At 43.5% G+C, this 16,533-nt stretch overlaps 1 protein-coding gene and 2 long non-coding RNA genes across 6 annotated transcripts in view; 1 reads left to right on the top strand and 2 right to left on the bottom strand.

Annotated features, from left to right (window-relative positions):
- Nucleotides 1-586: 586 nt before the first annotated feature.
- The window catches only part of LOC309337608, a 17,406-nt gene continuing 1,459 nt past the window's right edge, over nucleotides 587-16,533 (top strand). The window contains exons 1-2 of one of the 2 annotated variants that reach the window (XR_014154428.1): nucleotides 587-1,328; nucleotides 13,602-13,726. This is a non-coding gene — a long non-coding RNA (uncharacterized lncRNA). Of the gene's footprint in view, nucleotides 1,365-13,601; nucleotides 13,727-16,533 lie in introns of both variants that reach the window. The other variant, XR_014154429.1, reaches the window with a different exon arrangement.
- LOC309337628 overlaps nucleotides 11,266-16,533 on the bottom strand; it is a 262,717-nt gene continuing 257,449 nt past the window's right edge. Inside the window, exon 2 of the long non-coding RNA XR_014154456.1 lies at nucleotides 11,266-11,355. This is a non-coding gene — a long non-coding RNA (uncharacterized lncRNA). The remainder of the gene's footprint in view (nucleotides 11,356-16,533) is intronic.
- SLC4A1AP (solute carrier family 4 member 1 adaptor protein) overlaps nucleotides 12,902-16,533 on the bottom strand; it is a gene marked incomplete at its 5' end in the record, with an annotated part of 22,849 nt that continues 19,217 nt past the window's right edge. For all 3 annotated transcript variants that reach the window (XM_081854166.1, XM_081854168.1, XM_081854167.1), the window contains 2 exons: nucleotides 12,902-13,229; nucleotides 16,238-16,307. In XM_081854166.1, coding sequence (XP_081710292.1) covers nucleotides 13,180-13,229; nucleotides 16,238-16,307 — 120 coding nt within the window. In that variant the 3' untranslated portion in view covers nucleotides 12,902-13,179. The remainder of the gene's footprint in view (nucleotides 13,230-16,237; nucleotides 16,308-16,533) is intronic.

The following is a 16,533-nucleotide window of genomic DNA, read 5'->3' as shown; positions in this document are numbered from 1 at the left end:
TATTCATGAACAGATGAAACCTGAAAGCTGTGCTGATGCCTCTCCAGCTATTACCTTTGGCTGCAGATGTCAGGAGTCCAGGTTCCCAGCTTGATAACACGGTAAGCGTAGGTAATTAAAAAGGAGGATTTATTGCAAAAACAAACAGATAGCTTTGGGCAGCCCTAACGAAGCCACTGACATTATCATTCAAGATGACCCTTCTGAAGACTGCTTCCGGTTCCTACAGAATATATTGAACCGTCGCCCCTTATGTCTCTTGTTTTGCTTCCTGTCTAGCAGCCCTCCCATTCATTGACTCTTTGGACTTATTGGATCAGTTCTAGCCTCTCTCTGTTCTGAAAAACTGTCTTGGTGTCTGTTCACCCCTGTTGGAGCTTTCTGAGAGCTTTGGCTGTGTTCCAGCCCGCTCTCAGTCGTTCCCTTAGCAACCGGCATTCCAGTGTCTGAGGAAGTCGCCCTGGGCACTGGCCGCTGTTCTGTCTGCGTCAGATCTAACCCTCTCTGTTCTGCAGCTGGCTGTAAAGTTCCACTAGGAGCTAGCTCATTCCTGACAGCAGACCACCTATGAGGTCACAAAGGGGCATGATGACTGGATGTGGAGGGGAAGAGACCATACTTGTATATCACAGGGCTGGGGGACCTCTGGCCTTCCAGGTGTTGTTGGACTCCAAATCTCATCAGCCCCAGTCATCATGGCTAATACCAGGAAAGATGGAAGTTGAAGTCTAGCAACGCTGTAGGACTACAGGTTTCCCATCCCTGCAAACCCATTCTCTGAGTACAAATCCATATGTAGCCGTGGGACAGTCAGCCAAAAAAGACTGCTATTGTAGTCAAGGCTGACTGATCAATAAGATGAAGAGTTGCAGTTCATTTTCTAGGAACCAGTAACCAGCTGCACCATCTTGCTTCCTGTGCCTTGGAACATTCCATAGTTTTGAATGGGGGAATTGCTGAGCCGAGTGATTGTGCATGTATGGGAGGGAGAGACAGCAGAAATTGAGAGTGAAGAGGTCTAGCCTTCAACATCTTTTGCTACTGTGCAAATAGTCATGCACTTTTTAGTATAGCTGGCATCCCTTTTGAATATAATTTTAAATCCAATACTGGAGAGCCTTGAGTCTCCCCTACTCTACCTTATAAACACTTTGAGGGGAGGGCCTGGCTAACAAACATTGATCTTCCAACTCTGCAGCTTCTTACGCTGGTTCCCGTGTGGGTCAAAATGATGTTCAGTGAAACCAAAAGTGATTTGTTTGAGAAGTGCACTTCTCCATTGCAACTGCTCTTTCTTGCTCTGCCTCGACCTTCCTATTTCTATCAAGGTAATCGCTTCGTGTGGAATGACCGTTCCAAATGAGGTATTCTTTGTTTCTTTTTCATCTTAAATTTAACACCACAGTAATAGCTTGTAAATGAAATGCTGCTCATTTATTGAAACCATATTCATCAAGGCTGAACTCCCACGTGGGGGAGGCATGTGTGTCCAATTGCTGCAAAACCTTGGCAAATATGCTTTTAATAAAGCCCTGGTATTATTTAATGCTTGGGGAGCAACAACTACTGAAACCCGGAGCCAAGACCAAAGACTGAGAAGATCAAGTTTTGAAAAGTACACCAAGCGGTTTATTTCTTTGCAGCTGAAAGGGACTCCACCCAGGTTTTAATTTGCGTCCTGCGGATCATCAGAGCTTAGCCTGGGATCAACCTTGGAATATGTGAAGCAAGAATATTGGCGAGTGCTTCTAAACTTGGGCTCCTGGATACCCAAGTGGCATTTGTTAACCAGAGCGCACTGCATGGCCCAACATGATACATTCCTTGGTGACCTCTAGATGAGATTAGTGGAAGCAGAGCTGCTTTTCAAAAGGAACTGCAACAGGCACAAAATACAACTGCTTTCAACAAGACCTGGCAGACAATGGAATGCAGTGGAACACAGGAAGCTGAATCAGACCATTGGTCAGTATTGCCTACACTGGCTGGCAGCAGCTCTCTAGGTTTTCAGGCAGGATCTCTTTAACCTCTATCATGAGATGCTGAAGACTGAACCTGAGACGGCCCACATGCAGAGCAGATACTCTTCTCTGATCTCTGGTCATTTAAAAAAATAATCACTGATTCTTTAAAGTTCACAGTAGTGGTCTTCTTGACCTTTAATATCTCATATGGTCTGGTGCAGACAAAAGCACCTCCTTGGACTTTGAGCTCGTTGGAGGAACCTCTGCTATGGGTTCTTTTAAGATGCAGGATGAGAGGGGATTTATGGAGGAGAAAGCTATTGACAGCTACTAACCACAATCTACTTTTTGATTTGGTATACTTATGGAGCACACTTCTTCCAAAGGAGCACAGACAACAAACACAAAGCAAAACACATCAGCCACCAATACACGTATGCAATATAAAAATCATATACATTCATACCTCCGGTTACAGAAGCTTCAGGTTGCGTTTTTTCGGGTTACGGACCACTGAAACCTGGAAGTACCAGAACTGGTTTCGGTGGTCGTGCATGCTCAGAAGCACTAAATGGTGCTTTGCGCATGCACAGAAGCACCAAATAGCAACCCGTGCCTGTGCAGATGCGGGTTGCGAACACTGCAGGTTGCGAACGTGCATCCCGCACAGATCATGTTCGCAAACCGAGCGTCCATTGTATTGGTTTAAAACAACACACAGCATGGCTGCTAAATATTTACCATTTCCTTCTAAAGCAGTAATGATGGTTATAATCCACCTTCAAAGTACTATGCTTCTGAACACCAGTTGCTGGAAAACACAGCAGGAGAGAGCGCAGTTGCATTCAGGTCCTGCTTGCAAGCTTCACATAGACATCTGATTGGCCCCTGTGAGAAAAGGATGCTAGTCGAGATGGTGTTTGGCTCTGATCCAGCAGTGTTCTTCTTTTGGATTCTTCTTCCACTTCCTGCTTTAGAAATTCAGGCATTCTATATCTCCCACCTACCAATCCCATCAGCAGTGTACCTATATATAAGTAAAACATGCCAAACTTCATCTCCCTATCTTGTCTTGAAAGTAGTTACAATTTAGTTATAACCACAAGGATGTGTTGGTTCTATTACAGTAGTACCTCGGGTTACATATGCTTCAGGTTACATACGCTTCAAGTTACAGACTCCGCTAACCCAGAAATAGTCATCAGGTTAAGAACTTTGCTTCAGGATGAGAACACAAATCGTGCTCTGGCGGTGCGGCGGCAGCAAGAGGCCCCATTAGCTAAAGTGGTGCTTCAGGTTAAGAACAGTTTCAGGTTAAATACGGACCTCCGGAACGAATTAAGTACTTAACATGAGGTACCACTGTACTTACATCTTTCAGGCTTCATGTATCTTAGGCTTAGTTTAAACATACCATTATGACCACTTTCCATTCTGCTCCAAAGAATCTCACCACCCCCTGCAGCAGATTTTTTGGGTCTGCAAGAGGCTGCAGAAGGAGGGACTTGGCAAACGTCACTCCCCCCCCCCCCAGTGCTTATGGAAGTCTCTGGTGGATCACAGAGCTTTCCAACAGCAGCGGGAGACAATTGGATTCATTGCTTTTCTTTCCCAGGCTTCAGAAAAACTCCCCCCATTCCATACCTAGATAATTGCCCGTGGGATGACCCTCATGGAGGAAAGAGGGAGGGAGAGGAGGTGATTTTTGCCTATTGCTCCTTCCTTCTGCAGGTCCCTGCAAAGTTCCTCCAGAGAGTTGGAGGAACCCTCTTGAACAACATGGGAAGCAGCCCAAGGAGAAAGGGGAATCAGTAAAATAAAAATAATCTCCCCCTTCCTCTGCTAGAAGTCAGTCCCTCCTGCAAACTGAAGGGTGATTCTGGATCCAACTCATAAACCTTAGTCTGTGAGGGGCCTTGTAATTGGATGAAGACTGGGCACCACTATATGTGTTTGTGAAGAAAATAGAGGAAACTTCCTCTCTGGCCAGAGATATGAGAGATGCAAACGATAAACCCAGGCAACCTAGCGGAGACATGTTTCTTTAGCCAACTCCCCTTTGAAATATTTCAGTCAAAGTTGCATTAACATTCCCTTCTTGGGGCTATCTTGAGATCTGCCAGGATTCCTGCAGGCAGAGGTTCTGAACCCAGCTACAAGGCTCCAGGAAGTCTTCGGATGAACTCACTTGGCATCTTGAATATACAAGTGACAACAAGGGAGTTCCCGAAGAATTATGTGGCCCTTTTCAAAGTGCTGAGACCTTCCTCTTTCTTGTTAAGGCTCCTCTGAGCTCTTATTGAGCCCTACCTTTCAAACCTTGGGGGGCTTTTGTTGAATTGTATGCATGCAAACCTTACAGGCATGGAGACAATCTGGAACTTTCATAAGCTTGAACCACACCATCTAGGCTGACATCAGAAATTCAGTCAACACATCTGTATCCTACAGCTCCTGAAAGGAGTTCTTGGGTAGCATATGTGGGACCATTCAATTTTATTCTCACAACATCTTTAAGGTAGATTAATTTGAGAATAAAAGGTAAATGACCTCTGAATGGTCCAGTCAAAGGCAACTATGGGGTTGTGGTGCTCATCTCGCTTCCAGGACAAGGGACCCGGCATTTGTCCACAGACAGCTTTCTGGGTCATGTGGCCAGCATGACTAAACCGCTTCTGGAGCAACAGGACACCGTGATGACTACCTAGTGAACTTCATGGCTGAGACTAGGCTTCAAATTAAGTCCCCTCAGACCAGGAGTGAGGAAAAGGTAGATCAGGAACTACAGGTAGATCAGAACCCACCAAATATCTCTAGATAGCATTGAGAGCAAGGCCACTGACATGGATCTTTACACATGAGCTCCCCTGTATGGGAGCAAATGGCTCTTTCTGCAGCAGCAAAACCTGTGTCTGGACTGTACCACATCAGACTGCCGGGGGGGGGGTTCAGAGAAGGGAATGTTCCTTCATAATCAACTCTAATCGTGCAAATCAAAACTTCTGGTATGCTCTTGAACCCCTCTCACAAAATACTGGCAGATTGGAGGCACTCAGTTACACGTGTAGAGTTTTGAGCAGTACGACACAGGTTTGCTACCTCTCTAAGAACTCGGCCTCTGACATAGCAACCAGGGCGTGGAGAAGGCTTAGACGATGAGCATGTGCTGTCAGATGGGGCCAGCCATTGTTCCAAAGAATGTATTTCACACAGGCCAGATGTTAAAATAATCTCCTCTGCTTGTGCCCTCTCCCCAGTTTTTAATTGATCTCCGCATTTGTCTGTGCTTTCCGTGAAAGGACTGGAGGCCTTTCCTCATATTAATGAATCCCAGAGCAGCCCTTTCATTCCTGCAGCTGGAGATCGTTACAAACTGTTATGGTTTCTTAATCAGCAAAACTCTCTTGTCCCATCTCCCCCCACATCTAAAGGGGGACTCACTGTTGCCTTTATCTCTTGCCTCCTCAAACTCCCTTCATTTCTACTCTGCCTGACCTTTGATTGCATGAGATTAACTCCCCCCAACCCTTCTTCTTGTACACCTTGTGTATCACCTTAGCCATTGTGTGCTAAGTGGGCAGGAATGGGAGAGAGAAACAGCAAATACGCTTGGAGCAATATGCCCCGATTGCTACCTTGACCACCTCTATTTTTATTCCTTGATTAGCAGGTTTTATTTGGGTCTGTTCATAGATTCCCAACAACCCCACTAACCTTGCTCCAACCTCTGCATTTGTTTACACACCTAAGGAACGATTAGAGGCTTAAAAGGTTCAAGCTTTCAATCCAAAACAGTGTATCTATTCTGGCAAGGAGTATGGGCAAAAAGACTATGAAAGGAATATGTTTGCCTGAGTACAATAAACCTGAAAACTTTAACACAGAGTAGATTCTAAGATGGAATCTGCACACATATTAAAAACGCTGTGAAAATGCTTTTTTAAGGAATATTTTTTTTTGAAAAATACATTGAATTTGGCATAGCTCACTATCGCCATCTAGTGTCACACTTTCCAACACATTTAAAACGTTTTATTTGCAGCTGTATAGCTGAGTCCTAAGTACTTTATAGGCCCACCAGAAGAGATTTTGTTCATCTTGTCTATGAGTGTTATGTTGTGGAACCAGCTGGTTTACAACAAGCTACTCCTTTTGGGGCTTTTGCAAAATGCTAACAGTCTTGCAGCTCCAACAGCTTCTGCTTGTTGTAGAAGCCTACTGAATTTCCCCTTTCTTTAACACATTCTGAACTTGACATTGGGCTGACATGGAGGACTCAGGATTCCTTCATTGCTCCCCTGATTGGCAGGAAATGTTCAGTGCCCTATTTCTGTCCCAGTTGCTGGCCAAATAAGCTTCTTGCCAGGCCAGGAATCCCTAAACAGTGCGCCAACAGAGAACGGGCAGTGAGCTGTAAGAAATAAATCTCAGTGTAGACAGGAATGGATGGTTAGGATTTCTAGCTGTGAGGGTTTGTGGTCGAGGGGTTCAGTATCATCCCTTATGACTTGTCTCTTTCTAACTGGACAACAGCAACAAAACAGATGATGAAGGGTTAACATAGGGGAAGGTCTCAGTGGTAGAGGAAGAGCTCATGTTTTGCATGGGAGAAGGTTTCCAGTTCTAGCCCTGCCATCCCAGTGAAAAGGGTCTCAGGCCAGGAGGACTAATAAATCCCTCCTCTGCCTGAGACCTTGGAGAGTTCTCTGCAGGATTTAACATGAGGGTTAAATAGGTTTCCTAGGCTTACAAACATGCAAGATACACATGCTGCAAAATTCTGCCATTTTGGATGCAAAATTTGATATCCATCTCTCCATCGTGAAAAATAACAGACCCTGCAGTGTAAGTTTACAACGAAGTTTCCCACAACCCAGTATTATACAGACATTCTAAGTCTCAGCTACTCTTTTTGGTTTTCTCTACCAAAGATCTCAAAGCCCAGGAAATTAGCAGTCAGATGAAATTTATATCCACAGCTGGACAGGATGTTGCCTACTAGTCTTTTCCATCAACTGGTCATCCAGTTGTTCTCGCAGAGGTAACTTGCATCCCTTCTATTCATCAGCTATACAAACCCATTATTTATTTCTCATTAAATTCATTTATGAGGAAAACCCCCACATTCCTGGCTCACCAGGTTTTCCTTTCTGCAACGCCTATCCTCAACTGTCTCCTTAACTGCCCAACTGCCACCTCTCACTCTCTCAACAAACTCTAAATTCTTTTCCTTACTCAGACTTCACTGCTTCATGAAGGTATTTTGCACAAACCAGTGGGACACTGTGTGCTTCTGGTAGACGGCTCTTTGCTCTTTTGGAATCCATGGAACTTATTCTCAGTAAGCATGTTCAGAATCCAGATATAAATACCCTGTGCGAATCATTGGCTTTGTAATTCATGCCTTTTTAAAACCAGCCTTTTGAAAATTTCTTGTCATGTCACATTGACATGGTTATTTATTTGTGGCAGCCTTCAGACACAGGGCAGATTATCTCGAGGTAGCAAGAACGTGCTCTCCTAAGAGAAGCAAGCCACGTGTTGAACTTTATAAAGGAAAAACCGAAAGTTGTTGAGCAATCGTGATTTTTTGATTGACTTGCCTAAGATCCAGGACAAAATGCTGCCTTTTGGAAATTCCCCCCTGCCTTTGAAATACCAGTAATGTCTGGGAAAATCCAGACATATGGCAGTCCTATCCTGCGGTCTCTAACGGCTCATTTTTCAGCCCATAGCTTGGCACCCTGATCCTTGTCAACTGACTTTAGCTACTTCAGGGACAATCAGTTTCGTCTGTGCTGTAGTAACAAAAGCAGGCCACTCTGCTTGCAGAATGCAGGCAAAGGTATCCAGTTCAGGCCCATATATTCCCTCTACACAGTTGCACTGGGACCCCTAGCTACAGGGTTAACCAACAGGATGCCATATGGATATGCCACCATTAGCTTTCTGCTGGAAAAGTTCTTTGTGCAGTTCATCAGCAGAACCACACATGATCTGGGATGCAGATGAAGTAGCACCAACGGTTGCTCTGGAGTGGCCAGATGTCAGATTCTACACAGGAGGACAACTTGGGCTCCATATATTTGATCCTATGGATTGTTGCTTCAACACAGCAGCTGTGTGTGTTTGTCAGGTTACAGTCTTTCTTCTGCACAGATCTACTGTTGCTTTCTTATTAATTGAAGAACAGCCACCCTTATCAAGAAGTACTGCCATCACATCAATCTCATCGCCCTCCACAGAAAAAATAATACGCTCTCACTATGATGCTGGAGGGACTGTGAGGAGTAGGACCCATTTTCCCCCATGTGGTTGTTGGGATACTCCCGGGGAGACGGGGGCATCAGGCAGGCCGGCAGCCGGGCGATCACCGGTCTCCCTTGGAACAGCATCAAACAGCGACATGAGCCTCAGATATGTTTAGAGACTCGGCACGCTCTATAAGCAGAGTGAATAAATCTTCTCACAATGGAAGTGGCAGACAGAGTCATGTGTAAGCATATTTACAGCATTTTATTCAGCAGCAGGAACAAAGGAAAAAAACATGTCTGCTTCCCTTCGTGTCCAGCAAAACAGCTATACAAAAGCAATATACAAAACAGAAGTTCCTAGCAGAACTGTGCTGGAAGTAAACAGGCATGTGACACACAACAGTCATGCCTGTACCCTTTTAAGGTGGAACGGAACTATATCCTAACAGTGGTCCCCCATGTCTCCATTTTGGATGGATGTCTCCCAAGAAATTGATGAAATGACCTGCCAACTCCTACTCTCTGACCCACAGATGGCACTGTTGCTCATCTTTTATGGGCAGCCTAAATCAGTAATTTATAAAGATCTTGCAGCCTTTCTTTTTGTTGCTCCATGACTTGGGATCACCAAGAACTGGAGATCTCCTGCAGTCAGTCTCTTCCATTGCTGGTATCATGAGGTTTGGAATCTAGCACTGATGGAAAAGCGAACACACAGAATCAAAAAAGGATCTAAAGAAAGGATCTGAATCAGACAAATTCCTGGATTTCCAGGATTCGTGACATGCCTTTATTATAAAGGTAAAGGACCAATGGACGGTTAAATCTAGTCAAAGACGACTATGGGAGTCAGTGCTTATCTTGCTTTCAGGCAGAGGGAGCTGGCGTTTGTTCACAGACAGCTTTCCGGATCATGTGGCCAGCATGACTAAGCCGCTTCTGGTGCAACGAGTGCCAAAGTGCACGGAAACGCCGTTTACCTTCCCACTGCAGTACTTATTTATCTACCTTGCACTGGCATGCTTTTGAACTGCTAGGTTGGAAGGAGCTGGGGCAGAGCAACAGGAGCTCACCCCGTCGACAAGCTCAAGAGGCTCAGTGGTTTACACCACAGCACCACCCACGTTTTACCTTTATTATATACACCACTGAAGAAGGGAATGCTAGAAATCCTCTGGTCACATACAGAGAACTGTGGCTGAGTATTCTGGGTTGAATGAAGGTCAGTTGATGAACTTTCCATACAACTTTGAACCTGATTACATTATGGATAATTATTTTCTCTCCATTGTTGTTATTTATTTTTGAAGTTTTGTACCAAATTTTTATTTTAAGAAAAGGAGTTGTTTGGGTCAATTACAGTGCTTCACTGTTTCACAAGTGTGACTTTGATGGGGAGAGGGGCTATACCCTTAGCATACAGGGAATTGTTGAACTAGTCCGTCAGTCTGTAAAGATGGAAATGCATGCAGCCCTTTCGATTTGGACAAGAGAAGGTAGAACTAGCCTATCAAGACTTACACCAAACATGAGCTTCAGGAGGGCAGGGTTGCTTGTCAGCCATGAGCTCATGCTTCTCCTAGCTGCTCTTCACACTGCTTATTGAAATATGTTTCATACTTTGAACAGCAGAGTTTTAACAGGAAGGGCAGAATTAAACTCAGACGTATAAAAGCCTAATAACACTAAGCTAAACTGAAGATCAGATGCCAGCTGATAAAAGGATTTGTTCAGTATACAATGAAATTCTACCTCTTTTAGTGTTAATTGCACACACATTGCTCTCTGCCTGCTGAACTGGTTCCTATGATTCATGCTATTTGGTTGCCCACTTGACATTTCCAAACCTAGCCTTACAAAAACAGCATTTTAGAAGTTAGCTTCCCTTCTGGGTTGGGGAGATGTGTTTTGAGTCAACGATAAATCCTTCATGGTTTGTGGAAAGGTCAAAGCAGTAAAGCCAAATTGTTTTTAAGAAAAATATATGCTTATTTTATTAACAGAGGGAGATGAAAATTTATGAGGGTGAAATTCACACTGGTTGTTTAAAGGGTTCTGAAATAACAGCTTCCCACCCACTCACATGGGAGGAAAAAGCAGAGCTATGAAACACACACTTTTAAGTTTCAGAAGATTTCAGAAGTTTGTATGCAAAAGGACAAACAAAGCCCATGTGATCAGAGTTTAATGGGTAGCAGTTAGTATGGGCAGCAAAGTACCATTTTACTTACAGCAGAGTATCAATAGGCCTGAAAAGTGTCTGGATGGCAATTTGCCAGTAACAGGCAAGATTACACATTATTGACTTAAGTACCTTCACAAATAAAGGGGTCTGCTACATTTGTCTGTTCCTGCTTGCTCTGCTTTTAATGATCCAACCCTTCTGGCTCGCGACAAGTATCTTCTTTCCTAAACATGAATTTCCCTAGTACTCATTTCAAAAAGAACCCTTCCAAAAGCACAGTTCTAATCTATCATCTTTGGTACGGGATAGTATTTTATAAATATTTAAGTAAACAAAGTCTGGAATGATCAGTGGGTATTATTTGGCCCAGGGACACTGCTGTCTGGATTAATCTCAGTCCTGGTCCTCTTACCCCATGTTAATGTTCAGCCACTAACTTTTTCTCCTCCTCCTCCTTTTCCTCATTTACTGTGGGGCTCCAGGTGGCTTCCATTTCCTTCCTGATGGATGAGGTTGCTGAGTAATATTGTGCAGAGTTGAGCTATAGGTGACCAGGAGCTTCGTCTCCTTTTCATTTAACTCTGTGCTCTCGTTACACAGCTTCCGGCTACAATTGTGGCCTGGAAGTGGGCGAGTTAGCTGAAGCAGAGCTCACAGATGGCAGAAAGACAAAGCTGGCAGCCCCTGTTGTGTAAGAGAGGCAGGAGTATAACAGAATGCTAAGCCATCCAGGAATGGGATGTGTTATTTAGTCATTACATTTGCATCCTACCCTTCCTTCCAAATGAGCCCAAGGCAGCACACAAGAAGCAATCAAACTTCTCAAGAACAATTCCAATACAGACAAAGGCAGGCAAAGATCTCAACTTACAAGGTTGATTGAAAGAACAGGGTCTTCAGGAGGCACTGAAAAGACAGTGTCTGATATTCACTTAGTGCAGAAGTGGGGAATCTTTGGCCTTCCAAATGATGAACTACAACTCCTGTCCAGACTGGCAACTGGTCATGCTGGCTGGGTCAGATGGGAGTTGGATCCCAATGTCTGGATTGCTGCAATTGTCTCACTTCTAACTTAAAGAATTGGGCCGAGAGGACATGCTTCACCTGAAGCCAGTTTCGCCTCACCAAATCACACCTGCACATTGTAACTGCTTCAATACTATGGGTGTCTAATCCGCTAAACCAGTGCTAGAGTATCTTCTGTGAGCCATGTTCGTACCGTGCTTTGACTGGAACTGGGGAGGGAAAGCTAAAGCAACGTATTTTGAATGTTATTTTAACTTAAGATTTCTGACCACATGGAATTCCCAATATTGTGCAAAATTCAGATGCACTGCTGCCAATATATGGGTTGGTCAGGGTCATGTGATATGTATTTACCATTTATGGTGGTTGAAGCATGTTACTATAAACTATGCAAGTGATCTTGTAAATCTTAACTGCTTTGGACTGGTTAGTTGGGGATGGACAAATATGTATTTGTGAAAGCTCCCTTCAGCTCAGTTCCAAATGCTAACAGTACCAAGATTATACCTTTAAGAACTGATAAGGCAACTTTCACAGTCACTCATATGTCACACAGTGCTTTTTTTCTGGGGGTACGCATACCCCTAAACATTTTGTGAATCTAAGTTTGGCCTCATTGAGGGGCAGTATTTCAATATGAGTAGGAAAATGAGAGTACCCCTAAACATACAGATATCTTCCTCATCCCTCCTACACCCAGGTTATCAATATTATTTTACTAGATGTGCTGAAGATTGAAGCTGTGCCATTAAACATTATACAGAAAGGCATATACTCTTTCTGAGCAACACACTCTCAACTTACAGTCTTTCCCTAGGGGAAACGCAAGAGCTCTACAAAAAAGAGTGTGCATTTCCTAGGCAACTAGAAGTTAAAAAGACCATAGATGCATGCGTGTATAAAGTGGACTATACAAAAATTATATACTTCTGAACAAGAAAGAGCATTTTATAAATGGTAAACGATGGGATTGAAATTGTCTAAACTTGTAATGATGAAGGCATTTCTTCCTTGCAGGTTGTGAATATAATAAAGTTACAGTATATGAATGTGTTCGCATTTCACTTGGTGATGAGATGTGAAAGGGAGAAACCTTCACAGAAACCCAACACCAAAGTTATAAAAGGGAGAATAAAACTAAACATAGCTTGGCTTTGAGCAGCTCCATCTGGAGGCTACTGTTCGCAATTGTATTTTTGAGGGAATCTGGAAGCGGAGCAGAGGTCTATGTTGGAATAAATAGGGAGAAACCCTCCTAAAATCAGCTATGTACATGTAACAAAATACACATATGCAGGATTGCCATACACAACAAAATGAGTGTCACTTGACTGCCTTCTGCATAGGAAACCCATAATAAATAAAGCAATCCTATAGTGAGTTTCTTGGCTAAACAGAAGTTTGAGCCTGGATCTCTCCAGTGTATGATTTCCTTCTTCCCACCCCAATACTTGCAATGGAAAGAAAAGCACTTGGAGTCTTAGTTTTTATTGTAAAAAGCCAGCCTTGTTATAGATAAGTTTGCTTTGTAAATACATAGCTTTCACTACTATATACACAGTTTGATGCACAATATACACAAATTCACGTTTGGTGGGGGAAGACACATGTGTGGCGAGGCTCAGGAACTGTTAAAAGGAATTTAAACACAATGAGAAAAAGTTTGTTGCTTGCCATGTAAATGAAGTCTTCTACTCTGTAGTGATTGCGGTACTATAGTCCTTCACTTCTCAAAGCCAACACCTGAAGTTTAATAGCCGTATTTTGCATTCAGATGAGTTCTACCATCACCACTTTGACCTGCATCAAAAGAGGAAGATTAGAGTGTTTCTTTTTCCCTTTTCAAAAAACTCTCTTGTGCCCAGGAGTGAAAACAATATACAGAGAAACAGAAATAGTTGACAAGTCACAGTCACCTAGACCCTACATACTTGGCAGCATGTTAAGTTAATCACAAGCAGTGTAAAACTTTCCTGACATGGGGTTCAGTAGAGGTGCAATATTTTGGCTATGCAACAGGTCAATGTCCATTTCCAGGAGAGGGAGATGGGGAATTAAATTAGACATCATTCAGGTGTGACCTCCACTAATGGTAGATGATTTGTTTTTGTTTTTTTATTCTGTTTTTTATTTTGTTTTTCTTTAATTTTTTTTATTTACAATATTCTGCAGAGGTTGGAAGTAACTAAAGGTGTAGGAATATTCATGGGGACACGGAACAAGTATGTGAGAAGCAAAAGGACATTTCCAAAGCCAAAAAAGGGAGTGAAATGGTTGGCTGGACCTGTGGGAAGCAGGTAAGGAACTGCAAGGGATGCAAAAATATTTGGGCTTATACAATGTTCATAAAGCTGGCTTTTAATCTTGTTCTACAAAAGGCAGAAATTTCAAAAAATAACTCTTAGAATGGAGGCTGCTCACAATAAAAGACTAATCAGAGGAATTCAGCAGCACTGCTACTTTTAAGTACACTTAAGTAATCTTAAGTAGGCAGTGCATCAAACAAGGGTATCTGGGGCAAGAAAATTCTAAGTTGCATTTGTTTACTTCAATTGATGGATGAGCATTCTTGATAACTATGCATTCCAGTTGGAGACCTTGGAACATACAAACTCCCCTACCTTTCTACCTGAACGCTTAAGTCATTCTAAGCACTTATTATTATTATTATTATTATTATTATTATTATTATTATTACCCTGCCCATTTGGCTGGGTTTCCCCAGCCACTCTAGGCAGCTTCCAACAGAATAAAAAAGCAACAAAACATCAACATTAAAAACTTCCCTAAACAAAGCTGCCTTCAGGTGTCTTCTAAAAGTCAGATAGTTGTTTATTTCCTTGACATCTGATGGGCGGGCGTTCCACAGGGTGGGCGCCACAACCGAGAAGGCCCTCTGCCTGGTTCCCTGTAACCTCACTTCTTGCAGTGAGGGAACTGTCAGAAGGCCCTTGGCGCTGGACCTCAGCGTCCGGGCTGAATGATGGAGGTGGAGACACTCCTTCAGGTATACTGGCCCGAGGCCATTTAGGGCTTTAAAGGTCAGCACCAACACTTTGAATTGTGCTCGGAAACGTACTGGGAGCGAATGTAGGTCTTTCAGGACTGGTGTTATGTGGTCTCGGTGGCCACTCCCAGTCACTAGTCTAGCTGCTGCATTCTGGATTAATTGTAGTTTCTGGGTCACCTTCAAAGGTAGCCCCACGTAGAGCAGGAGATAACTAGAGCATGCACCACTCTGGCGAGACAGTCTGCAGGCAGGTAGGGTCCCAGCCTGCATAACAGATGGAGCTGGTAGACAGCCGCCCTGGACACAGAATTAACCTGACTCTATGGACAGCTGTGAGTCCAAAATGACTCCCAGGGGCACAGTTACCACATTCAGGACCATGCGGTCCTCCACACCCGCCCGCCCCCTGTTCCCCCCAAAGCAGTACTTCAAGCTGTGATGGAGGACGTTCTATGCCTGAGGAACATCTACCACCAGCAGGTACATCAGCATGACTTAGGGATAGAACTTTGCAGCACCTATTTGCACAGGGTACTCTGTCTGCACACTGGATACCTTTGTATGCTTGTGTCCACCCTAAACCTCAGGTGCCACCGCTGCTGCCTTTATCTCTGGCTAAGCTGGGCCAAGGGCAAACGCATGACCTGAGTAGGATGGTAGGAAGGCAGGCAGGGAGAAACAGCAATAACGTAGTCAGAAATAAAACAAATTCCTTCCAGTAGCACCTTAAAGACCAACTAAGTCAGTTCTTGGTATGAGCTTTCGTGTGCATGCACACCTCTTCAGATACACTGAAACAGAAGTTTCCAGACCCTTCTATATAGTGAGAAGGTGGGGAGGGGTATTACTCAGAAGGGTGGTGGGAATGGGTGATTGGCAGATAGCTGTGATGAGCCTGTTGACGACTCTTAACGACTGCAATAGGTCTTACAGGAAAAAGCAAGGGGTGAAAAGGTGAAAAATGGCTTTGTCATGTATAATGAGATAAGAATCCAAGGTCTTTGTTCAGATCTCCCAGGACATTCTATACAAGATCTCAAAGTAGCTGTTTTACTACAAAGGAATTTCAGAAATAGACTGGAAAGAGAAGCTGCTGAATTACAACTTATCACCAAACTGAATTACAACTTATCACCAAACTTAAAACCATGGAGAAACCTGGTCTGAACAAAGACCTTGGATTCTTATCTCATTCCCACCACCCTTCTGAGTAATACCCCTCCCCACCTTCTCACTATATAGAAGGGTCTGGAAACTTCTGTTTCAGTGTATCTGAAGAAGTGTGCATGCACACGAAAGCTCATACCAAGAACTGACTTACTTGGTCTTTAAGGTGCTACTGGAAGGAATTTGTTTTGTTTTGACTATGGCAGACCAACACGGCTACCTATCTGTAGTCAGAAATGTTCTGGGATCTGGAGGACTGAGGTCCAGTGTCAGTCTTCCTTCAGACAGAGCAAGCTTAGATCCTCTATTTGCTTGTGCTTGCTCTTCCACACCCTCATTACATAGGATAGCAAAGAAACTGTAGTATCAGTGTACAGGACTAGTACTGATGTTGTCCTGCTTGCCCCACACTTCAGCAAGACAAAGGTGAGCAGATTTAGAGACTCTGTGGTGCAAAATTATTTAGACTACTCCATACACAAGACATTTCAAGTGGCTGTCTCTATGCTGCCTTCTGCTCAGCTGCACAGCTTCATGCACCCTCTTCCGTTTCTCAGCAACCCAAGTCCCCTATTTTGCATTGTCTTCAAATAGATCAGGTCAAATATGATTTTGGAAAATTATAAATTACCTTCAGGTGGCATCCACACACAGTAGTCTGGGTCATCTTCTGGATATTCTGAGGACAGAGTGCGTTGAGACTGCAGAATAGATAAAAAAAAGATGCTTTGTAATTCTAACATTTCCCCTCCCTCTTTCGGCTGCGCAACTTCATGCACCCCTTTAAAAAGGTTCTACTAGCACTTGTTTGAATAATAAATTATTATTACTACTAGCTTTTAATATTTGATGAATTAATGTATTTTAATATTTTGCCCAGAGTGGCTAGGGAAACCCAGCCAGATGGGTAGGGTAAAAATAATAAAT

This window comes from Podarcis erhardii (genome assembly GCF_964252035.2).
Source record: "Podarcis erhardii genome assembly, chromosome: 3".
NCBI classification, from domain to species: Eukaryota; Metazoa; Chordata; class Lepidosauria; order Squamata; family Lacertidae; genus Podarcis; species Podarcis erhardii.
This window is presented reverse-complemented; position numbering and strand designations above follow the sequence as displayed.